The sequence below is a fragment of the Mustela erminea genome, chromosome X (genome assembly GCF_009829155.1).
Source record: "Mustela erminea isolate mMusErm1 chromosome X, mMusErm1.Pri, whole genome shotgun sequence".
NCBI lineage: Eukaryota > Metazoa > Chordata > Mammalia > Carnivora > Mustelidae > Mustela > Mustela erminea.
In genome coordinates this window covers 59919121-59944426 of record NC_045635.1, presented here as the reverse complement: position 1 = coordinate 59944426, position 25306 = coordinate 59919121, and the positions used below count along the sequence as shown (strand labels likewise).

Here is a 25306-nt window from a genome sequence, read left to right as displayed (position 1 = left end):
ATAAAAAGTTTAGAAACTACAGTTAACCCTTCCAACAACGGGGGTGTCAGCAGTATCAACTTCTCCACACAGTCGAAAATCTACATACAACTTTTTTTTTAAGATTTTATTTATTTATTTATTTGACAGAGATCACAAATAGGCAGAGAGGCAGGCGGGGTGGTGGGGGGGAGGGAAGCAAACTCCCCGCGGAGCAGAGAGCCCGATGCGGGGCTTGATCCCAGGACTCTGGGATCATGACCTGAGCTGAAGGCAGAGGCTCAACCCATTGAGCCACCCAGGTGCCCCTACATACAACTTTTGATGCCTCAAAAATTAACTACTAGTAGCCTACTGTTGACCTCAAGCCTTACTGATAACATAAACAGTTGAAAAATGTATTTTTTCATGTTATCTGTATTATATATTGTGTCCCTACAATAAAGTAAGCTAGAGAAAAAGTTAAGGAAGTCATAAGGAAAATACATTTATAGTACTATACTATGTTTGTCAAAGAAAAAAAAAAAACAGGGCGCCTGGGTGGCTCAGATGGTTAAGCGTCTGCCTTTGGCTCGGGGTCCTGTTGGGGTCCCTGCCCAGCGGGGAATCTGCCTCTCCCTCTGCCTCTGATGCTCTAGTTCTCCCTCTCATAAGTAAAATATTAAAAAAAAAACCCAATCTGTGTAAGTGGACCCACACAGTTCAAATCTGTGTTCAAGGGTCAACTGTGTTTAGATTACTGTTTCAGTATAATTGGTATCTTTTGTAATCCTACATATTTTACTTTGTTTATTTTTTTTTAAAGATTTTACTTATTTGACAGAGCACAAGCAGGAGTGGCAGGCAGAGAGAGAAGCAGGATCCCTGCCGAGCAGCAAGCCTGATGTGGGGCTAGATCCCAGGACCCTGAGATCATGACCTGAGCTAAAGGCAGACACTTAACCAACTGAGCCCCTCAGGCGCCCCTACTTTACTCAAAAGCAACTTTCTGAGAAGGGATTCTGAGCACTTAGGCAAACTGCCTAAGGGCTCCATGGCACAAAAGAGATGAAGAGCCCTGATCCAAGGGTATGAGATAAAGTCTCTTACCTACCCCAGCCCCCCAGTTCTGGATTGCTACTCCCAAGGACCCACTATGTATGGACAAGCACAAGTACACATATGTATATATATGTTTTTACCCAAATGATAGTACACTACACACCCTGTTCTGCGTCATAGTTGTTAATTTTTAACACAGCTGTATATCTTATTGAATGGGTATATCATTTATCATTTATTGATGGATCTTCAGTTTATTTCCAACGGACACTTGATGAATATCCTTGTACCTTTTATACATATGATTATACCTACAGATAAATTCTTAGCAATGGAGTTTCTGGGTCAAGGGGTGTATTTATAATTTTGATAGGTATTGCCAAACTGTTCTCCATAGAGGTTATGATGTACATTTCTACAACACGAATACCTATTCCCTCATGCTCTTGTCAACAATATGTTAAATGTTTTGAACTTTGCCAATCTCATAGGTAAAAAGCAAGATCACATTTTTGGATTTAATTTGCAATTATTTTACCCTGAATGAAGTTGGTTCATTAAGCATCAAACTTAATGAAAAAGATGCAGTTTTAAAGCAGGACTGAATGCATGTTTTAGAACCTTAGTTGCCAGTTCAAAGTTAACTTCCCAAGGGTTTGCTTGCTGTCAGAGACCCATTCCTGCTCTACTTCCTCACAAGCTAGCTATAACTGCTTTCTTTCTCCATGCCACAAATTAGTTTGCTTTTTCTACTTTACCTTTCCAGCACTCTGGCTTCTTTTTGTCAGTGACACCTATGCAAAAGGCATTTACTTAGTATCCTGGGTAAACCAATGTCCTGAGAAAAGGATGCCAACTAGATCATGTCTCATGCATCTAAGGATTTCAGAATTTACGGCCCTTATTTAGAGACACGGTTTTGAATGGGGTTTTTAAAACCATTTCATCATCTTGTGCCTACTATTTTGAACATGTCTCAGTATCATACCGGTTTATCTGTACTCAGGGACTGGGGCATCTGTTTGTTAGTCACCTTGGTGGGGAAAATCTCACAGAGGTATAACCTTCTGGAGATGCCCAGAAACTCCTCTAAAATTAGAAACTTACATGTCAAATGCAGCTGAAGGAGAACAGTGTGTCAAAAGAATCACTGTTGGGGCGCCTGGGTGGCTCAATGGGTTAAGCCTCTGCCTTTGGCTCAGGGTCCTGGAATCAAGCCCCAAATCGGGCTCTCCGCTCAGCAGGGAGCCTGCTTCCCCCTCTCTCTGCCTGCCTCTTTGCCTACTTGTGATCTCTGTTTGTCAAATAAATAAATCTTTAAAAAAAATCACTGTAAAGAATCACATGTGGTATTGGCCAAGTTTTATTTTATTTAAAAACAAGTTTTATTTTTATTTATTTTTTTAGGTGGGCTAGTGTGGAGGCTAACACAGGGCTTGAACTCAGGACCCTGAGACTGAGATCTCAGCTGAGATCAAGAGCTGGATGTTTGACTGACAGCCACGCAAGCACCCCTGGCAAAATTTTATTTTTGAAGCAGTCTAGTATTTATAATATTACTTGTACTCTTTTGTAGGTCATAAATATGGCACTGTAAAATTTAAAAATGCAGATACACAGAGCACTGGCTGCTTAGTCTAGTACAAACAACTGGTAGAACTGATTGCTCTTTCCTTCAGGAAAGGCTTATTTAAAAAGATTTCATAATGATTTCACTCATACGTGGAATTTAAGAAAAACGGGGGAAGGGAAGGAAAAAGTAAGATAAAAGCAGAGAGGGAGGCAAACCATAAGAGAGTCTTAACTATGGGAAACAAATTGAGAACTGCTCTAGGGGAGGAGGGTAGGATAAAAGGGTTAGTGGGTGGTGGGCATTAAGGAGGGCACCTGATGGAATGAGCCCTGGGTGTTACATGCAACTGATGAGTCAGTCACTACACCCTACCCCTGAAACTAATATACTATATGTTAACTAAACTGAATTTAAATAAAAAATTTAAAAAAGGAAGAGTTCATTAAAAACAAAAGAGTTCAGGGGCACCTGGGTGGCTCAGTAGGTTAAAGCCTCTGCCTTCAGCTCAGGTCATGGTCCCGGGGTCCTGGGATCAAGTCCCACATCAGGCTTTCTGCTCAGTGGGGAGCCTGTTTCCCCCTCTCTCTGCCTGCCTCTCTGCCTACTTGTGATCTCTGTCAAATAAATAAATAAAATCTTTAAAAATTAAAAAAAAAGAATTCAGGGGCGCCTGAATGGCTCAGTTGATTAAGCATCTGCCTCTGGCTCTGGTCATGATCCTAGGGTCCTCTGATCGAGCCCTATGTCGGGCTCCCAGCTCAGCAGGGAGCCTGCTTCTTCCTCTCCCCGCTGCTTGTGTATTCTCACTCAAATAAATAAATAAAATCTTTTAAAAAATTAAATAAAAGAGCTCATATTGAATGGCCATTATATAGTGTATAGTATTAAGACAATGGAGCGAATCACTGTCCTGGCAAATCCAAATTGGCTAATTTGGAAAACAAGTATCTAGGAACTTATTTTGATTTTCATATGCTAATCCATCTATTTGATATCCAACTCAATGTGTGAATAGTGTGAACTAGTATTTGGCTCCCCTAGAGATTTTTTTTTTTTGAAGATTCATCCATTTATTTGACAGAGAGAGATAGATCACAAGTATAGATAGAGAGGGGGAAGCAGGCTCCCCAATGAGCAGAGAGCACAATGCAGGGCTCAATCCCAGGACCCTGAGATCATGACCTGAGCAGAAGGCAGACACTTTAACCCACTGAGCCACCCAGGCACCCCTAGAGATGGTTTTTAAATTAACTTACAGGATATACTGAGAACCAAGAGAGAATAGTTGTGGGAGGGAAGAGACTACGGGTTAAAAGGAGTCTGCGTGACTCATCTTTTTTTTTTTTAATTATTAAGTAAACTCTATGCTCAGTGTGGGGCTCGAAGTCACAACCCTGAGATCGAGTCACATGTTCTACCAACTGAGCCAGCCAGGTGCCCCTGTGAGAACACCTGCTACAGTGTACGCTAACCCTTCTGCACCTGTTTTGTGCCTACAAAGCCATAATGACAGAGTTCATAAAATACAAGGATTACTCAACACCTTTTAAAGAAACAAACAGAACGTATAAAACATTCAGTCTTTTGTACAATTTTATTTTCTCCCTTCAACCATAATAATATGATATCCAAATTTTGTCTTAACTGGAGGGTCTGTAAACACAGGCTTATCCAGCCCACTTATAGGCAAGGCAAATGCTGCTTCTTGAAATGGTCCCACCATGGAACCTCTGGTCATCCAACCCAAGTCGCCCTGAAAAACCCAAAAGATATGTGAGGTCAGGTGGCCCCAAAGAGGAAACAGTTCTACTGTACTACCGTACCTTGAGAATTTCCCAAAACGAATAGTAAGGTTCCTAGGTTCGTTCACCTGGACTGCAAAGAAGTGGGCTCACCAAGGACAAATGGGTGGAAGAGATCCAACCCTGGACTGAACACAATACACACTCACAATGTTGCTGGGTGTCTGTTAGCTGTGCCCATTTGGTAATGCCTAGTTTTAGACACAGGTAACCTGTACACAACTGTTCACAAGTTGCACATTTCTGCTTTTAAGAACTTTAAGCCAAGATATGGCTAAAATTAATGGCAAAACATAAATAATCCCTACTGCTGTGTATCCTCCATGGGGGAGAGTTTTTTTTTTTTTAAGATTTATTGATTTATTTGAGAGAGAGAGAGCATGCACAAGCAGGAGGGGCAGAGGGTTAATCTCAAGCAGACTCTGCACTAAGCACAGAGCCTGACGCGGGGCTCAATCCCAGAACCCCGAGATCACGACCTGAGCTGAAACCAAGAGTCAGATGCTTAAGTGACTGTGCCACCCAGGTGCCCCGGGGAGATCATTTTAAATGACAACAGCACCATACCCCTTGCCTGGCTTTATCTTCACTATACTGTGTGGCCACTTCATTGAATCTCATTCCAGACTTTAACTTTTCCATGGCTTCCATGATTTTCCCATGTTTTTCACACAGAATGTGTCTGACCTGCAAGGAGAAAGTATGTTCACATAGTCTGGGATATCCAAATGATCCCCTTTCTCAATGTACAGCAGTCATGTCTGGATTACCCACATTATCGAAAACATACATCAGGTTCACGGCAACAGAATCCTGGCAGTCTGCTCACAGTGACAGCCACAAACCCATTTCTCATGTCAAGACACTATCTCGGAACTCTGACTGAGATGGTAAGTGGGCACTGGGCTGGGGGAAGCTCCCATCTTTACCATGTACTTCATTGGTAAGAGGAAGAGATGTAAGGGTTGAAAGCTCGGGCCCTCGAGTCAAATCCCAGCTCTGCTGTATGACTGTAGGCACCTTCTTAAACCTCCAAGTGTTTCCCTGTTTGTGCCCCAAGATAATAATAGTTCCTTCATGTTCTCAAAGGGTAGTGAAGACTGAGATAAAGCAGTTAGTACTCAATAAAGGTTAGCCATTACTTCATCAGAGTGGGGGAAGACATTAAAAAACCTACTAGGAAACCCTTTTTTACCAAAAGAGGTCCAATGTATAAAGCCTCACAATTAGGCACTTTGAAAAAGAATTGTATGTTGATTAACAATACTCATCCCTAAAGAAGTATTTAAATTTGACCTATGTTTACATAAAGCCATTCATGTAAGCCAATTTTATTCTTTTTTTTAAGATTTTATTTATTTATTTGAAAGACAGAGATCAAGTAGGTGGAGAGGCAGGCAGAGAGAGAGGAGGAAGCAGGCCCCCCACTGAGCAGAGAGCCCGATGCGGGGCTCGATCCCAGGACCTGGCAGAAGGCAGAGGCTTTAACCCACTGAGCCACCCAGGTGCCCCAAAGCCATGTTGTTTAAAAAAACAAAACAAAACAAAACAAAACCACTCTATCTTTAGAAATGATTTTGTCAAGGGAGCTGTTCTGCAGGATTCCCAATTTCTCATTCAAACACAATCCATGGTTTCCTACTGTAAATGATACACCAGGTTGGGGGATAGAGCTCTCTCCCTTATAAATGCAGAGACAAGCAAATCATGGTTGGCCTCAGGGTCCGACTCCTAAAATTGGGGCAAGGGGATTCTAGGCTCAAAGGAGTACTTCCTGACTGGAGGAGATACACAGGAAAGAATCTGTCAAAAGGCAGGGCTCAGAGAGGCAGACTTCTATAGAATGTGCCCAGCACTGTCCAGGAAGACAGAGACCGTCTGGACACTGGAGAGATACGTGTTGGGAAACAAGGATGGTTCATCAGACCTCAGCTTGGCCTAGCTACAACCGCTTCGAGAATGCTTCCCTCTTTATGGTTCCATACTCACAAAGCAACCTTCTCGTTGGTTCAGTTGCTGGACACTGAATGACAGCATGGATGATCACAGAGAAGGGATACCACCCAACATGTCATAAATGAATAAACAAGTATTCTAATCTGGACAGCCTGACAGATTAGACATACCGAGTCCGTGGTACCTATGGGCTCTGCAATGTGACTGAGTGACCGGCAACTGTGGAGGATAGCATCTTGGAGAGAGCCAACCCCTAGAGAGGACCTGGAAGTGATCAGCGTAGAGGTAGTATGTGGATGCTACAGGAGGTGAGGAGACGACCCAGGAAGGCTACACACAATGAGAAGAGGAGAAACAGCGAGCTAAAGACAGCCTTGGAGAATATGGACATTGAAGCCATAAGCCAAGAAAGATGCTCAATAAAGCAAAGCACAAAGGAAAGGCCAGATGGGCAGGAAAGGCATGTTAACAAAACCAAGGCAAAAGACAGTTCCTTTCTTTTTTCAAATTTTATTTATTTATCTGTTTATTTGAAAGCGAGAGAGCACAAGCAGGGGGAGGGGCGGGAAGAGAGACTGGGAGAAGCAGGCTCCCCACTGAGTAGGGAGCCCGATGCGGGACTTGATCCTAGGCCCCTGGGATCCTGATCTGAAGGCAAAAGCTCAACCTGCTGAGCCACCCAGGCGCCCCGCAAAAGATAGTTTCAAGAAGGAAATGGCCAACAGGCTTCAATGCTGCGGAGTGATCAGGGAAGAAGTAAATCAATTTAGCACTGAGTGATCGATGACTTTAGCAAAAGCAGTTTCAGAAGAGCAGAAAGTGCAGAAGCCAGACTGTGGCAGGCAGATGAAGGAAGTAATGGGAGGTGGGGGGGCAGTCTCCCCCAGCTAAGTCAGAAAAGGAGAAAGGGCTCTTGAAAGGTCACAGACATGTATCTATTTTTAAGGTCCCTGGGCATAATCTTAGAATAAAGGGAAAGACGCAGTGAAGAGGGAAAGGCTTAAGACATAGCAACAAAAGAGCGTGGAGCTAATGAAGGAGCCTGTGTGGCATTCAGAGAACTGCTTGAAAATTCACTGGCCTTAAAGAAAAAAAGCTGAGAAGACAGCAGAGGAAGGTATGGGTGAAGAGAACTGTTGGGAGGGGGCTGGAAGGCCACTGAGTTCCTGTCGACAGGTCTGGTTTCCATTTTTGTGTGAAAATTAAACAATATTTACAAGTTAGTATTTGCTGGGTACTGTGCAAAGCACTTTCTGTGCGTTCTCGCGTGAATTCCTCACACCAATCCTGTAAGACTGATCGGTGTTTCTCAATCCTGGCAGCACGTCAGAACCATCCTCAGCGCTGCTAAAAAAAATCCATCAAGGTCCAGGCCCCAGCACCTGGAGATTCTGAGGCAGCCGGTCTGGGGTGGGACCCCAGGCACTGGTAGTTTTAGAAGTTGTCTAGAGGAATCCAACATACACCGGGGTTCAGAACCACTGGACGGTTATCTGCTGACTGACTAGAGCAGGGTAGTGGGTGGCTGGCTGCAGGTGAGCGGCAAAGGATCACTGCGCAGAACTGAGGGCATGGTGAAGATCAGAGACCAGGAGTGGGGGGGGGTCCCAATTCCCGAGGCTGTGTGACTCTCTGGCAGGGTCCAGCACCTCTGGGCTTAAAGGGAAGGGAAGCAGACCACTGGACTGATCCCAAGTTGTAGTTTGGCAGGTGGATGCAGCAGATGACCACAAGGAAAAAGAGTCGGGGCTCCCAGACCCAGTGGTCAAGCTCTCTGATCTAATTTCCAGCTCACAGGACACATGGGGCTTGGACAACAGACACGAAGCTGGGGAGAAGGTGGGGAGCGTAGGTGGGCTTGAGGGCTTGAGGTCTGCACGCAGAGAACAGAACAAGATTGGGGGAGGCAGGAAGTGAAGGGAAAGGACGGAAGCTGTTCAGCGGGTGGATTTCAGAATCTGCACAGCTCTACCGAGAAAGGGCAGGGTGTGGGCTCAGAAGGGGGCTGAAAGCAGAAGGGCAGGATGTGGAAGGAGCATAGCCCCTGAAAGGCAGGAGGATTCCAGGGTCCTCTCCTGGCTGGGACCTTTACAAACACTGGAAACAACCCAGATGTCCTCTGGAAGGTGAACAGTTAAACATTATATGGCACATCCGTTCCATATAATCTGGCACACTGCATCATATGGCACACTACGCAGCCATAGAAAGGAACAGACTACTGGTACATAAAACAACTTGAAAGAGCTCTCCAGAGGATTACACTGATAGCAGAAAAAGCCGGAGGGTTACATACTGCATCACTCCATTCATGTAACATTTGTGAAATTATAAACAGAAAGAACAGATTAGTTGCTGTCAGGGGTGAAGGATGGAGGGAAGGTAGGTGAGGGACGTGGGCATGGCTATCAAAGGGCAACAAGAAGGATCCTTGGGGTGATGGAAATGTTCAGTATCTTTACCGCATCAATGTCAATTTCCTGGTTGTACTATTGTTCTAGAGTCTGACGTAGGATGCCACCATTGGGGAAACAGGGTAAAAGGTACACAGTTTTTGTTTTGTTTTGTTTTAACAAAGGTGAGTCTAAAACTGTCCGTTAAGAGAATTTAGCTCTGATTACATGTCACTTCTTTCCACATACCTCATGCACAGCCACACTGAACTTATTTTTTTTTCCAGAAAGGGCAAGGAACCTCTTGAAATTCACATGCAGTAGAGCAATCTCTAGGCCAGGTGCTTGGAAAAGTCAGCATGTGAGGTGAAAACTGCACATGGCTAAAATTACCCTATGACATCTCTTATGAAGATGCCCTACTGGACACCAACACATCAGCCCTCATTAAACCCAACAGAGTCTGTCTCTCCAAACCATGGCAACAATGACCACTTCTTCAGCTGAAAACCAGATGAAGTACTTGGTTGGTTTTTAGGGAACATGCTTCATGAAAACCTATCTTCAGATGCCAGAATCCCACTTCACATAACTGGATGCTCATACGAGACCAGAGATCAACTATGGAAAAGCAGATTCACATCTCCCATCTCTACTCCTGGTTCACGCAGTAGAAAAGTAAGTAGAACAGCTCACACTATATTCCTCTCTCAGGCTGCACATCTGGCTAGATTTATAGGATGTAAATGCACTACGGCACTTACTGCACAATGAAATGTATTCCTTACCTCACTGCTCCAGCTGCCATGTGACAACAGAAACCGTCTCTTACCTCCTGTTTTTACACAGACCCGGAACTTTGGACACTGCTTGGTGGACAGGCGGTTGTCATTAAATCCTTACTGAATGAATAAACCCAAGTATAGGATCCCATGTACTGACAGAAATATGGATATTGCCTTGTTGCATAGCACAAAGCAGTATGGTTGTTCACAGACTGTATTTTCCCAGGGCAGACACTCCTCTGAGATGGGGTCAAGTACTTCAAGTAATGATTTGTCATTATTCTCCCACCCCGGTTTTCATGGTCAGGGCCCTGGCCTGTAGCTTACCCATGGGGGAGCTTTCTGAGGACACCTGCGCCTTTGCCTGTTTATCTAAGCCCTTGGTTTATAAAATATCATTTTCTTCAGAGAGACAGGTCATTCACTTACTTATTTTCTTCGTACTTTGTATTGTTTCTTGATATGTATGAAGGGTACTTAATACTTTTGTGTTGTTAATACTCTATCATTTCTTAAAATGTATGAAGTGTACATTTCAAGAAGCAATATAAAGTATGAAGAAATGTAGGATGTTTCAGAAAACGCTTAAAAGGAATTACCTTGCATACATGAGACTGGTCCCTATCTTCCAATTTTATGTTATGTTGATCCTACAGCCATATTAGGCTAGCCTCTTAGAATGAGTTCAGCATACTGTCTTTTTCCTTTCCTGGATTCCAAAGTAACATGTGTATATATGTTATTGATATTCAACATTAAAAAAAAAAGGAACGAGTGACTCACCTTTACTGCACTGCCACCACCTTTGGGACCCTGAGCCTTCTTGTCAGAACTGTCACTCCCAGAGGCTGCTCCCCCTTTAGAGAAGAGATCACAGGTACTAATTTAAAATGCATCTTGATACTTACACAAAGAGCCAAGACAATAGGAGCCGATAATCCATCTTAGCCACACTTCAAAAGGGCCCTTTTCCAGACACCCTACTACATGTGGCTAATTCATCTGTGACTCACCTCTCTTAAAACAAGAAATGTGTGCCTTACAGAAACCCTTCATGGGAAAGGGACAGACAAGTGAGTGTGCTGATGGGTGAACGAGAGTGCCAAAAGCCCAATCCAGATTCTCTGGACCCAATTTGAAATCCTGCCCACTAAGAGCAAATCCCTGAGCTGTTGTAAGATGTCGAATAAGCCAACTTCTGTGTTCATAGCAGCGTACTTACTGTTAGGGGCTGATGTTCTTAAGAACTATTGCTGGATTAAATATTCGGTTCAATAAACATTTCCTAAATAACTACTAAGTTCCCGACACTGGGGATACAAAGATGAAAAAGCCATGGTACCTTCCTTCACGGACCTCATAGTCTACTGGGGAAGACACAAGTAAACAGATCACTTTAGGAGAATGACCTACAATCTATGGACAGAAGGCTGTAGAAGCATAGAGGGCCATTTCAGCCACTCAGGGAAGGTTTTCTGGATGAGCAGAAGCTGACCAAAGGAAGAAAGGACAAGGATGAGGGGACAACACAGGGTGGTGGAACAATGTGGGATGTGTCAGAAATTACAGATGAAGCCCAATCTGAGGTGGGAGCGTTATGAGATTAGTCCAGGGAGGGGCTGAGAGCTGGGGCACGTGGGCCTATGAATCCCACTAAGGAACCTGGAATTCATCCTAGAAAAGGGAGCCACTGAAAAGTTTTTAATCAAGAGACTCCATGTTCCTTGTCTGAGTATCTCCAATGCCTAGCAAAGTACCTGGCACACAACAGTTGTTCAATATCCAACTAAACTGAAAACCCAAAACACCAACCACCGAACACCTAAGAATATCTTACTGCCAAAGGAGTTTTACTACACCAACATTTTAAGTGGGTTTGCTGTATGTTCACTCTTGAATGATGATGGCTTCCGGTCATCCCATCCTCTCCCCTGCCAGATGCTGCCAATTGACTGCCACCTCACTCCCTCCAACTGAGGATTCTGGCAGCAGTTTCAGGATTCCTTTCCACCCTCACTCTCGTCATCACCTTGAATGACCTCACCACCTATGCTGAGGAACCATCCAACAGCCTAACTTCACACTTTAGGACCTCCCTCTTGAATGTCCATGCCTTCTACACTGGGCCACCTGCTCCCAAGAGCACACGATGGAACCATGCCACCAAAAACTAATAGTTCAGTCGCTGGCTACAATTTCATGTTCTTCCGGTCTTCTCAAGCCTTACTCCCACAACCCTGGCTCTTGGGCTTCACAGAAAGCACTCCCCACTTCTGTACCTTTATCCTGCTATGTTCTCCTAGACTATGAAATTTCTGGACCCCATGCTTGATCATTTGTGTTTCCATTGGCACCCTTAATTACCTTGTTTTGCCATTCTTTTATAGTCCAACAAACCCTCAACCTTGGCTCAGGGCTCCATCTAGCTCTTTTCAATCCTATATTATGGCAGTTGCTGGTTACCAGGTAAATCAAGACTGTGTAGATTGTGTCTTCTACAAATTCATGGGCTTCCAACCTTAGGCTCTCAGCCTTGAGGGCTGATCCTTTTATTAGTGTTTTGTTCCTTTTCCCATCACCCCCAATGGCCACTCCAAACCTTTACCACTCTCAAGGCCCCCACTCAGTCCCTGCCCCTCAGTTTACAAAATTACTGTTGCCTTCCATTTTAATAAGAATTTGAAGCCATTAATCATGATACCCGACCAACTCCACCCCCACTTCGGCCCCCGTTACGACGCCCATCCTCGTCTCTTTCCCTATGACCTCAAGCATAACGTGACCCTGCTCCTATTCAAAGGTCAACTTCTCCACCTCTGTCCTGGACCCTATTTTCTCAAATCTCACTCCTCTAAACCCTTACCTCCCTAACTCTACTGGATCCTTCACGTCAGCCTCGCTCTCAGGTTTTCTCCATTCTGAAGAAACAAACAGAACTTTCTCTTCATTCTCTGTCCTCTCCTATCTACCACCTAATTTTTATGCTTTTTTCAATTAAGGCTTTCCAAAGAAGTCCGCACTGATTGCCTCCAACTTCTCACTTCCCGGTCAACCCTCCTCTAGTCGCTGGCCACCAGCTGCCCCCGTCCCGGACCCCGGGAGTCGCCGGTCTGCGAGCTCCTCCTCACCCGACCCCATTCTCTCTGGTTGCTCCAGCCGCTCTACCTTTCCCTCCTTTCCCGGAACCACTTTTTCCCTTGGGCGGCATCTTCGGAACTTGCGGCAGAACCCTCAAAGTCTTCGTTTGCCGCACAAAGCCCCTTCAGGCCCCACGGGCATGTCCGGAACACATGCCTGAAAACGGCACCCAAACGGACCGTTTTTGCTGCGGCCCTGGAAGCAGGCATATTCTGGGGCAGACGCGGTCCTTGGACCCTCGGACCAGTGGATCTGAAGATGGCTGACCAATAAGAAGTTTGGGGGGCGAGGCCAAAGGTAGAGCAGGGGCGGGAAACCCCGCCTATGCGGTTTTTTTTTGTTGTTGTTTTTTCTGTCGCCAGCACTTATTTGCGCCAGCTCCCATGCTCCCCCACTTCTCGGCCGGCTCTTCTACGCGTGCGTAGTGGATGGCGTGGGCCTCTGCAGTCCCTTGGCGCCGGCTCTAGCCAATCCCGTGGGGCCTCCAGACAAAGGGAAGAGAGGAAGAACCGCAGTGGCGGCTCTCTCTTTTCGCTTCCTCCCACGCACAGACCTGCCCTCCGTTGCGGTTTTTTCATTTGAAATTTTAGACTGCGTTTGTAGGTGATTGGATTTAAAAGGTAGTTTTATTTAAAAATGCTATTACCCCTCTGCCTCTTGTCATGGAGGAAAAATTGCGAGCAGGCTAAATGTCCCTCCATAGGGTATTGCTTAAATAAATAATGTCTCAACCACACAAAAGGATATGCGCCATTTAAAATAACGAGTGTAAAGCTGTCTGTAGATACACAGGAAATGGCCTTAAGGAAGGTTACAGACCAAGCTATGAAATAGGGTACATTTTTCTGAAAAAGGGAAAGCGTGCATATGAAAGACAGGAAGGCTATCCAGCAAAATGGGACCAGTGGTGCTAGTAGCACAGGTTGCGTGTGTTTCTGTGTGTTTTCCCAAATTTCTGGAATGGTGCAGCTTTTATGCTTAAAAGCATGCATTCTGGAGCCAGCCCACCTCACCTCCAGTCCCTGTGCCACCATCTGGCTACTAGCTCTGTGACCTTGAGGAAATTACCTCATCCCTCTTTGGCTCAGTTTCATCATCTGTAAAATGGAGTCGTTGATAATAGTACCTACTTACAGGATGTTAACAGAATTAAACAAGTTCAAATTTGTAAAGCACATAAACCAATGACTAACTCATAGACTGTTAGCTGAGGATGACTGAGTTTCGAATTTGTGTCCTCACACTTTCTTCCCTTACCTGCAAACCCTCTTCTCCCAATTTGTATGTAAGGTCGGGGCTTTTTCTTGACTCCATAAGATGGCTGTCCCTTGCCATCTTAAGCTACCCTGCTGGTAGTTTGCCACTGCCGGCCAGAATATACAGGTCTTCCAGTTCAGAGTTTAGTTTTTGGATACAGCCTTGCTGCGCTTGGGATGCTTCATTCCCACCCCAAAGGATCAGGCATTTTTGAGACTGTGCCGACCCCCAACTCATACATAACAAGCAGCCCCCTTATGTTGTACTGCTGTGGCATTTGGACACAAGACATCTCGGGCACTCCTTGTTTCCATTTGGGGGTGATCAACGATGGGAAATGCATCCAGTGCTGAGAGGATCATTGGTCCCCCACTTCCGAGGTGGATCCTGCCCATATACTGACTTTTCAAGTTCAGCTGGAAGGTGGGGGTTGGGCTTCGGCAGCAACAGTGTGGCCTCATGTTCATCAGCTTATCCACAGGCAAGAAGCCCAGGAGGCCCCTTTACTTCTGGTTTTCCACAGTAACAGCCTTTCCTGTGACCACTGGTTATGGCATGAAGAGGGGGAATGAAGCAGAGTTCAGTTCCCAGTGAAGAGCCAGCATTAAATGGCAGATGCACCTGACAGAAGCTTAGTGCCTGGAACATTGTGAGAGCTCTGCGTGTTCCAGCAGATAACAGCAGCGATAATAACAAGCAAGCCTCTAAGTGGCTGAACTTACCAAAGTAGTACCTAGAGACCAGCAGTTCAAAGAAGAGGATGGACATAGGCCTGCTGGGGGGTTTCAAGGTCAAAAGCACTATAGGACAGTCAGATTCAAAATCATGTACAATCGCAACTATGCAGTATGCGTCACAAAAAGATGGGGAAGGAAATACGATAAAATCTTCAGTGTTCGGGGTGACTGGCTGGCTCAGTCTGTGGAGCACGTGATTATTGATCTCAGAGTTGTGGGTTTGAGCCCCAAGTTGGGTGTAGAGATTACTTAAAAATTAAGTCTTTAGAGGGGGACAAACCATAAGAGACTCTTAACCTCAGGAAATAAACTGGGTTGCTGAAGGGGGTGGCGGATGGGGTAACTGGGTGATGGACATTGGGGAGCGTCTGTGTTGTAACAAGCACTGGGTATTATATAAGACTGATGGATCACAGACCTGTACCCTGAAACAAATAATACATTTGCATGTTAACTAACTGAATTTAAATTAAAAATGATTTTAAAAAATTAAATCTTTAAAAAAATTATTTGGGCACCTGGGTAATACAGTCAGTTAAGTATCTGACTCTTGGTTTTGGCTCAGGTCATGATCTCAGGGTGGTGGGATCGAGCCCCATGTTGGGCTTCCCGCTCAGCACAGAGCCTGCTTGTGCTTCTCTCTCCCTCTGCCCCACATCTCTCCCATTCTTGCTCTCTCTAAAATAAATACATCTTTAAAATGATTCTTAAGTGTTCTGTCTGGAATGTGAGTTTGTGCCTACCTTCCTTTTTTTTCTGTTTATTTTAGATTCTGTTTATATCCATTGGCCTGCATTTTTATTTTATTCAAGAAAAAAAGAGAGCAATAAACATTATTTGTAAAATAAACACCCAAAAAAAGCTAGCTTCTCTACAGGGTTAAGTCTGCACCAGCCTGTGGAGGCCGACTGTGGAGGAGTCTGTGGAGCGGAGTGACAAATGAACATAAGAGCGGGCAGGGGGGCAGAGGGGAGAAAACTTCAGCCTTGAAACCATGGTAACGACTGCGGGAGTGTGCACAGTGAGTCAGAGCCAGGAACAGCTGCCAGTTGTATTTTCTATTAATTATCTCCTCAGACTGATTCTTCTACATATTTCTTAAACAAGGAAAATGAGGAAGGGGAAGCTGTCAGCCCTCTGCCCAGGACAGTTCATAAACCTTGACTGAGACTCCCTGTCCTGCCCTACCTGCTCCACAGCCAAGGGCTGCAATTTCTTTTCCATCCTAGAGCCCCCTCCCCAACAAAGGTTTAAAGGGGGTGCTTAAAGCAACAGAGCACAGAGATCTTGTTGATCTCATTCAGAGGTGTCAATCCATGGGGAGCTCTGGGCCCCAGCTTCTGGGGACAAGGGTAGAAAAAGGTCACTGAAAGCAAGGAAAATCGGTACATGGTGGATGAGATCAGCCACCAGCAAAAGTAGCCACCCATCGTGGCCAGTGGGTGCAAGTATATTGCCCATGGGATGGATGTGTCTTCTGAGCACAGCCGGTGGCCAAAGACCTTTCTAATCCTCCTCTTGCCATTGTTAACATGTGTGGCAGGAGATAATGAAACTTTGAACAACTGGTTTTTAAAAGGGAGTTTCAGGGGTACCTGGGTGGCTCAGTTGGTTGAACTTCCGATTCTGGATTTCGGCTCAGGTCATGATTTCAGGGTCGTGAGATCGATTGCTGAATCAGACTCTGTGCTGGGCGTGGAGCCTGCTTAGGATTCTCCTTCCCCTTCTGCCCCTCTTCCCCTTGCTCAGGCTCACACGCGCTCTCTCTCTCTCTGAAAGAAATAAGTAAGTAAAAATATAAAAGGGCTTCAGTGAAGAAGATTCCATCTGTGTTTGTCCAGCATTGTCCTTTTTTTTTTTTTTAAAGATTTTATTTATTTATTTGACAGGGAGAGACACAGTGAGGAGAAGCAGGGGGAGTGGGAGAGGGAGAAGCAGGCTTCCCGCCAAGAAGGTAGCTCAATGTGGGGCTCTACCCCAGGACCCAGAGATCATGACCTGAGCCAAAGGCAGACGGTTAATGATTGAGCCACCCAGGTGCCCCCGCCCAGCATTATCTAAGTGAGAGCTGCAGTTGCTGGAGTACATTAATATTCCGATATCCTGTGAGGTGAATTTTTTCCTTTTTTTCTGAGGCAGCGTTCATTTGAGACAGTGGAAAACAAGTAATGCAAGTGGCATACATAGCATGAGCCAGGTTCTTTCCCTTTGTTATCTCCTTGAGTTTTCACAACAGTCTTTTGTTTCAGGGTTTTATTTTTAAGTACTCTCTACCCCCAGCGTGGGGCTCAAACTCACAACCCCAAGATCAAGAGTTGCCCACTCTACCAGCAGAGGCAGCTGGGCACCCCTGTTTTCACAACAGTCTTATTTGCAGAGACTCCCTGTTGCCATTTGAGAGCTGAAGAAACAGGCTCAGAGGAGTTAAGAGATGTGTGCAAGGTTGCACATCTGGGGACTGTGGCAGGGCTGGGCTCTGAACTCAGATCTGTCTTACATCCAAGCTAGTCCGTTGTTCTGGCATGATGCCACTGCCCTAGGCTTTGCCTTCCCCTACGCAAAGCCCAAGAAACACCTGGTTCCCTTTGTTTTGAGCCCATGTTCAAGTCAGTTTCCCAGACACCTGATGCCTTCCAAGGGGGCACTCCGCCCAGGAGGTGCCGGGGCCAAGTTATGCCTCCGCCATACAGAAATCAATTCACCTCTGGTTTATGCATCAGTGTGTTTGTTCTGAGTAGTCTAGAAGGTGATCACCTCTGCCTACTGGACCTCCCAAGCCCAGAAACACAGAGGCAAGAAGGAATACGGTGTGGGTGGGGGCCAGTGGGCAGAGCACTATAGCCAAGGCGGTAAGAGGGGAACAGTGGGGAAGAGGCCTTCTCTGTCCTCCCCCTCAGAAACATGTCTCCGTGTCTTATGGGTTCTGCCTTCTGAACAGCTCATCTCCCTGCCCCTCATTGCTGTACAGTGAACAACGAATACTCTGTGGAGATTCACCAGGCATCTCTTGCCCTCACCCCCCTGCCACAGCCTTTTGCACATTTTCCAGACCATTGGAAAAGACTCCATGTGTAGTCCCTCAGCCGTCGGTCTCATCCCCTCCAAGCTCTGCTCCCCGGTGTCTGGCAGAGAGCTCTCAGAAACACAGATCTGACCCTCATTTCCCCCCAGTGAAGACCCTTTAGTGTCTCCCTGCGGTCTGAGAGGCTCCTTAGCCTGGAGACCTAAGGGCCTTTCTGCTGACAACTGCAGCCTCATCTCTTACCCCAGGGGGCTTCAACCATGTGGAGGTGCCATTTGCAGGCCCTCAAATGTATGGTGCTCTCTGAAGACTTCACGCCTTTGCACATGGTGTTCTGTCTTCCTGGAACACTCTTCCCCCATTTCTTACCTAGTTAACTTTTATTTACCTCTCAAGACCATGCTCAGGGGCCAGTTCCTCCTGGAAGTCTTCCCTCTCTTCTCTAATTCTCCCAGGCTGAGCTAGGCACTTCCCTCCTTCCGCTGCCAAACCACCCTACGCTTATCTCCAGTATCTGTATGATTTTCAGTAAGAGACCATGCCATAGATGGATCGGTTTGTTTCACCATTCACTCATTGAAAAACCTTTGGGTTGTTTACATTTGGGAGATATTGTAAACAAAGTGGCTATCAACATTTGCAAACCAGATTTTCTTTTTTTTCTTTTTTAAATTTAAATTCAATTAGCCAACATAGAGTACATCATTAGTTTTAGAGGTAGAGGTCAGTAATTCATCAGTTGCATACGACGCCCAGTGCTTATCACATCACGTGCCCTCCTTAATGCCCATCACCCGTTGACCCCATCCCCCCACCCACCTTCCCTCCAGCAACCCTCTTTCTTTCCTGTACTTAAGATTCTCTCATGGTTTGTCTCCCTCTCTGCTTTTTTTCCATTCAGTTTTCCCCTCCCTTCCCCCTCTGTGCTGTTTCTTATATTCCTCATGTGAGTGAAGGCATATAATTGTCTTTCTCTGATTGACTTATTTCACTCAGCCTACTACCTTCCAGTTCCATCCACATTGATGTAAAAGGTAAGTACTCATCCTTTCTGATGGCTGAGTGGTATTCCATTGTGTATATATACACCAGATCTTCTTTTATTTTTTAAGATTTTATTTATGTATTTGACAGAGAGAGAGAGAGAGAGATCACAAGTAGGCAGAGAGGCAGACAGAGATAAAGGGGGAAGCAGGCTCCCCGCCAAGCAGAGAGCCCGATGCAGGGCTCGATCCCAGGACCCCGAGATCACGACCTGAGCCAAAGGCAGAGGCTTAACCCACTGAGCCACCCAGGCGCCCTATACCACATCTTCTTTATCCATTCATCTGTCAGTGGACATCTGGGCTCTTTCCATAGTTTGGCTATTGTAGACATTGCTGCTATAAACATTGGGATGCACATGCCCCTTTGGATCACTACATTTGTATCTTTAGGGTAAATACCCAGTAGTGCAATTGCTGGGTCATAGGGTAGCTCTATTTTCAACTTTTTTGAGGAACCTCCATGCTGTTTTCCAGAGTGTCTGCACCAGCTTGCATTCCCACCAACAGTGTAGGAGGGTTCCTCTTTCTCCGCATCCTCGCCAGCATCTGTCATTTCCTGACTTGTTAATTTTAGCTATTGTGACTGGTGTGAGGTGATGTCTCATTGCAGTTTTGATTTGTATTTCCCTGATGCCAAGTGATGTTGAGCACTTTTTCATGGGTCCATCGGCCATTTGCATGTCTTCTTTAGAGAAATGTCTGTTCATGCCTTCTGTCCATTTCTTGACTGGATTATTTGGTTTTGGGGGTTTGAGTTTGATAAATTCTTTACAGATCTTGGATACTAGCTCTTTATCTCATATGTTATTTCCAAGTATTTTCTCTCACTCCATAAGTTCCCTTTTAGTTTTGTTGACTGTTTCCTTTGCTGTGCAGAAGAGTTGATCTTAGTGAAGATACAGGTTTTTAGGTGAATGAAAGTTTTCATTTCTTTAGGATAGTTTCCAAGAGTGTTATTGCTGAGATGCATGGTAAGCATGTTGAGTTTTGTAAGAGATTGCCATGCCCTTTTTTAGAGTGGCTGTACCATTTCATATTCCTACCAGAAATGTATGGGTGATCTTTCTCTGCCTAATCACCAGCATTTCAATTTGCCACAATGTTTTATTTTACCTATTTGGATAGGTATGTACTAATACCTCATTGTGGCTTTAATGTACATTTCCCTGATGGCTAACGATGTTAAACATCTTTTCATGTGTTAATTTGCTGTCTGTATATGCTCTTCAGTGAAACATGTGGGTTTTTTTTCCAGTTTCTGATTGGATTTTTTGTTATTGTTGTTGAGTTTCAGGAGCTCTTTATATATGCTAAATATAAGTACTTTGTCGGATATGTAGTTTGCAAATATTTTCTCCCAGTCTCTGAGCTTATTTTTTCATCCTCTTTAGAGGGTTTTTATTTCCAGAGAAAAAGTCCTTAATATTTTTTCTTTTATAGATTATTTTTGTTATGTCTCAGAACTCTTTATCAAGCCTTAGATCCCAAAGGTTTTCTCCTATTTCATTTCTTTAAAAAAAATATTTACTTATTTGTTTGTTAGAGAGAAAAAGAGCAAGCACAAGCAGGGGGAGATGCAGGCAGAGGGAGAGAGAGAGAAGCAGGCTCCCCGCTGAGCAGGGAGCACCATGTGGGGCCGATCCCAGGACCCCGGGATCATGACCTGAACTGAAGGCAGTCGCTTAACCAACTGAGCCACCCAGGTGCCACTCCTAAGTCATTTTTTTAAAGTATTATAGTTTTATGTTTTACACTGAAATCTGTGATCCATTTGAGTTCATTTTTGTGGCAAATGTGAGGTTTAGATTGAAGTCCATTCTTTTCTGCCTATAGATGTCCAATTGCTCCAGCCTCTTTTAGTGAAAGCATTATCCTTCATTATATTGCTTTTGCACTTCTGTTAATAATAATCAGTTGGCTGTACTTGTGTGAATCTGTTCTATATTCTTTATTCTATTCCATTGGTCTATGTGTCTATCCTTCCACAATATCACACAGTATTATGCAGTCTTGATTAGTGTAGCTACAGACTAAGTCTTAAAGTTGGATACAGTGATTCCTCCCACTTTATTCTTTTTTAAAAATATTTTATTTATTGGGGTGCCCAGGTGGCTCAGTGGGTTAAGCCTCTGGCTTCGGCTCAGGTCATGATGCCAAAGTCCTGGGATCGAGCCCTGAGTTGGGATCTCTGCTCAGCAGGGATCCTGCTTCCTCCTCTCTCTCTACCTGCTGCTCTGCCTACTTGTGATCTCTGTCTGTCAAATAAGTAAATAAAATCTTTTAAAAAATAAAAAAGTATTTTATTTATTTATTTGACACAGAGAGAGAGTGAGCAAGCACAAGTAGGGGGAGCGGCAGGGAGAAGAAGAGGAGAGGGAAAAGCAGGCTCCCCTCTGAGCAGGGAGCCCAATATGGGACTCAATCCCAGGACCCTGAGATCATGACCTGAGCCAGAGGCAGACACTTAACCGACTGAGCCACCCAGGTGCCCCTCTTCTTTTTCAAAATTGTTTTAGCTGTTCTAGTTCTTTGTACCTTTCCATATACATTCTAGAATAATCTTGTCTGTATCAACAAAAAATATTGCTGAGATTTTGATAGAAATGTTGTAAAACCTGTATAACCTTTTGGGGAGAACTGATATCATCACTGTGTTGAGTCCTGCAATACATGAGCACAGTATATCTCTCCATGTGGTTAAATCTTTGATTTCTTCTATCAGCATTTTGTAGTTTCAGTGTACAAGTCCTTTACATGTTTTCTTAGGTTTATATCTATGTATTTTCTTTGAGTGATTGTGGATGATATTGTCCATTTCTTTTTTAAGACATACAGAGAGAGAGATAAGTGAGAGAGAGAGAGAGAACGAGAGAGAGAGAGAGAGAGAGAGAGAGAACAAGCACAAGCAGGGGGAGCGGCAGGCAGAGGGAGAGGCTGAGCTGGGAGCCTGATGTAGGGCTTGATCCCAAGACACTTGGATCATGACCTGAGCCCAAGGCAGATGCTTAACCCACTGAGCCACCCAGGTCCCGCTCACATGTACATTTCTAATATTTAGAAATACACTTGAGTTTTTTTCTTTTTATTTTCTTTTATTTATTGAGAAAGGGAGAGAGAGGGAGAGAGACCAAGCACTTGAGCAGGGATGGGAGAGGTGGAGGGGCAGAGGGAGAGGGAAAGAGAGAGAACCTTAAGCAGGTTCCATAGGTGTGGAGCCTGATACAGGGCTCAATCATGATCCTGAAGTCATGACCTGAGCCAAAACCATGAGTTAGATGCTTTATCAACTGAGCCACCCAGGTGCCCCACAATTGACTTTTCTATGTTGATCTGGTATACTGCAACCTTGCTGAACTCATTTATTAGTTCTAGGACGTTGGAGGTTTTTTTTTGTTGTTGTTGTTGTTGTTGTTTTTGGTTTTTGTTTCATAGATTTCTTGTGATTTTCCATATAGACCATCATGTACTTTCAGCTCCAGATTTCTAATTGATCCTTTTTATAAATTTTTAAACATTATTTTTAAATTTTTGTTTCCTTATTGATATTCTTACTTTGTTCATACAAAATTTTTCTGGTTTCCTTCAGTTCTTTGTTCATGGTTTCCCTAAGCTCTTTGAAGATATTTAAGAGAGTTGTTTTAAAGTCTTTGTCCATTAAGTCTAATACTTGGATATCGTGCACAATCTCTCTCAGTTTATTTTATATTTGACTAGGCCATACTTTCCTATTTCTTTGTTTGCCTGGTAGTTTTTGGTTGAAATTGGATGTTTGGATGTTATAATGTGGAAACTCTGGAAACCAGATTCTTGTCCTTCTTTGGGCTTTGCTGTTCTTGATTGTTGAAGGCTATAGTTATCCATTCATTGAGCTACTTTTCCGAACTATTCTTGGAAAGACTGTATTCCTCTTGTGGGTTTCTTGAATTCTCTGTTCCTTTAGCTTGTGTGCACCAGTATTTTAACAGGTTTCCTTGAATATCAGGAACTAAGACAAACAAGCAGATAGCTCCTTCCCTAGCATTTGTGGATTGGCTCTGTACAGGATCACTCTTTCAATTTTTAGGCAGACCATTTGCAACTCCGTCGTAGCCTTTGCTTACTGCTCACACTGAGCTTTGAGATCACCCAGAAATGAAACCTTTAGAGTCTTTTCAGATCTTTTCTTAAAAAAAGATTTTATTTATTTGACCAGAGAGAGAAACACAGCAAGAGAGAGAATACAAGCAGGGGGAGTGGGAGAGGGAGAAGGAGGCTTCCTGCTGAGCAGAGAGCCCGATACGGGGCTCGATCCCAAGACCTTGGAATCACAACCTAAACCAAAGGCAGAGGCTTAACCCACTGAGCCATCCAGGCAACCCAGAAATAAGCATTTTCAGTCAGTCCTTTAGCTAGTCCCCAGACAGCTTAGAACAAACAAAATAAATTTCAAATGAGGTGTTCTCTACTCCCTCTGAAACCAGGGAGCAGGGCCACACAGCACGGGTTAGAGTGTCATCTTCAACACCAACACCCAGCCAGGGAAGGAGTGGGGCAAGGGCAAAGCCAGAAAGTTTTCTTACCATTTTTAAATTTCCTCTTTTTTAATGATTTTATTTATTTATTTGTCAGAGAGAGGGCCCAAGCAAGGCATGGGGCAGGCAGAGGGAGAGGGAGAAGCAGGCTCCCCACCAAACAAGAAGCCTGATGCAGGACTTGATCCCTGGACCTTAGGATCAGGACCCAAGCCAAAGGCAAATGCTTAACCAACCGAGCCACTCAAGCATCCCATGTTTCCTCTTTTTTGATTCAGCATTTGCTTAGTTGCTGTAAAGCTATTTTCCAGAGTTCTGACAAAGTTGATTCTAACAGTTTCTGCTTGTTTTTTTGAGGTTTCTGTGGAGGGATGGGCATTTGGAATTGCCTTCATAGCCGTTTCGTTGACATCACTTCTCTGACTCTTTTATCATTATGTCATTTCCCTCTTTGTCCTTGGTAATAATTTTTCCCTCTGAAGTTTACTTTATCTGTTTTCAAGTTCACCAATCTTGTCTTTTGCAGTATTAAATCCTCTGTTATTTTCACATAATATAATTTTCATCTCAGTTATTTATAGGAAATTTTATCTGGGTACTTTAAAATACTTATTTCTCTTCTTATTATGCTATTCTTTCTTCTGTCTTCTTGAGTATATGAAATATATTGTTTAAAAGATTTATTTGTTTTAGAGAAAGGAGAGTGCATGTGAGCTGGGGGAAGGGCAGAGGGAGAGGGAGAGAAGCAGACTCACTGCTGAGTTCAGAGCCTGATTCTGGATCTCGGGACTCTGAGATCATGACCTGAGCTGAAGTCAAGAGTTGAACGCTTAACAGACTGAGCCACCCAGGCGCCCCTGAAAGATATTTTTAATAACAATTTTAACATCCCTGTGTATTAAATATATCATCTGGTTCTTTCTGTTTATATTGGTTGGTTTTTCTTCCTCTGTGGGTTGTTTTTTTGCAACTTTACATGATGTATTAGTTTTTTAAAATTTTTTATTTTAAATATTTTATTTGTTTATTTGAGAGAGAAAGAGAGCACAAGCAGGAGAGTCAGAGGCAAAGGGAGAAGCAGGCTCTCTGCTGAACAGGGAGTCTGACATGAGGCTCAATCCCAGGACCCCAGGATCATAACCTGAGCTGAAAGCAGACACTTAACCATCTGAGCCACCCAGGCGCCCCGTATTAGTTATTTTTCAAATCACAAATTATTATAAACTTAGCACTTTAAAAGCAACAACACTTATGTATAATCTCACAGTGTTATAGGTCAGAAGTCTGGGTAGGTTTGACTGGATTTTCCACTTAGGGTCTCATAAGACTGAAAATCAAGCAGTCAGCTGGTCTGGGCTCTTATCTGGAGCCTCTGGGAAAGAATCTGCTTCCCAGCCCATTCAAGTGATTTCTTGGCACTTGTAGGACTGAGGTACCTGTTTTCTTGTTGGCTGACAGCCTTGGGCCACTCTCAGTCTCTTGGGGCCACTTTCATCCCTGGACAATTGGCTCTTTCCATTTTCAAGTTAGTAACGGTGTGCTGAATCCTTCTCACATTTGGAATCTCTCTCAGTTCCTCCTCTACTACCAGCTAGAGAGAACACTCTGCTTTTTTTTTTTTTAAAGATTATATTTATTTATTTGACAGAGAGAGATCACAAGTAGGCAGAGAGGCAGGCAGAGAGAGAGAGAGAGGCAAGCAGGCTCCCCACTGAGCAGAGAGTCCGATGCGGAACTCGATTCCAGGACCCTGAGATCATGACCTGAGCGGAAGGCAGAGGCTTTAACCCACTGAGCTAGCAGGCACCCTGAGAACACTCTGCTTTTACGATCTCAGTGATTAGATTGGACCCACCAGGATAATCTCCCTTTTGATTAATTCAAAGTCAACAGATTAGTATTCTTAATTACATCCCCCAAATGGCTTTTGTCTTCAAACTTAACATAATTATGGGCACATTATCAGATCATCTTCACAGTTATTGGGATTAGGTCAGGAAGTCTTGGGGGCCCGTTTTGCAATTCTGCCTTACACAGAATTATTTATCATTTGATCGGGTGTTATC

General features: G+C 44.2%; 1 protein-coding gene across 1 annotated transcript; it reads right to left on the bottom strand.

Annotated features, from left to right (window-relative positions):
* Nucleotides 1-4168: 4168 nt before the first annotated feature.
* Nucleotides 4169-12855, bottom strand: PIN4 (peptidylprolyl cis/trans isomerase, NIMA-interacting 4). The gene is made up of 4 exons (XM_032330856.1): nucleotides 12695-12855; nucleotides 10313-10386; nucleotides 4963-5082; nucleotides 4169-4346 (listed from the first exon to the last, which is right to left on the bottom strand). Exons 1-4 carry the CDS (start codon nucleotides 12735-12737, stop codon nucleotides 4188-4190), a joined length of 396 nt encoding a protein of 131 aa, XP_032186747.1. The 5' UTR covers nucleotides 12738-12855; the 3' UTR covers nucleotides 4169-4187.
* Between the last annotated feature and the right edge of the window lie 12451 nt (nucleotides 12856-25306).

Coding starts and splice junctions, on each gene's coding strand:
- PIN4 (XM_032330856.1), bottom strand. CDS start 12,737: ATGCCGCCCAAGGGAAAAAGTGGTTCCGGGAAAGGAGGGAAAG. Junction 10,387..12,694: donor TTCCGGGAAAGGAGGGAAAG/GTAGAGCGGCTG, acceptor TCTTCTCTAAAG/GGGGAGCAGCCTCTGGGAGT. Junction 5,083..10,312: donor GTGGTGGCAGTGCAGTAAAG/GTGAGTCACTCG, acceptor TTCTCCTTGCAG/GTCAGACACATTCTGTGTGA.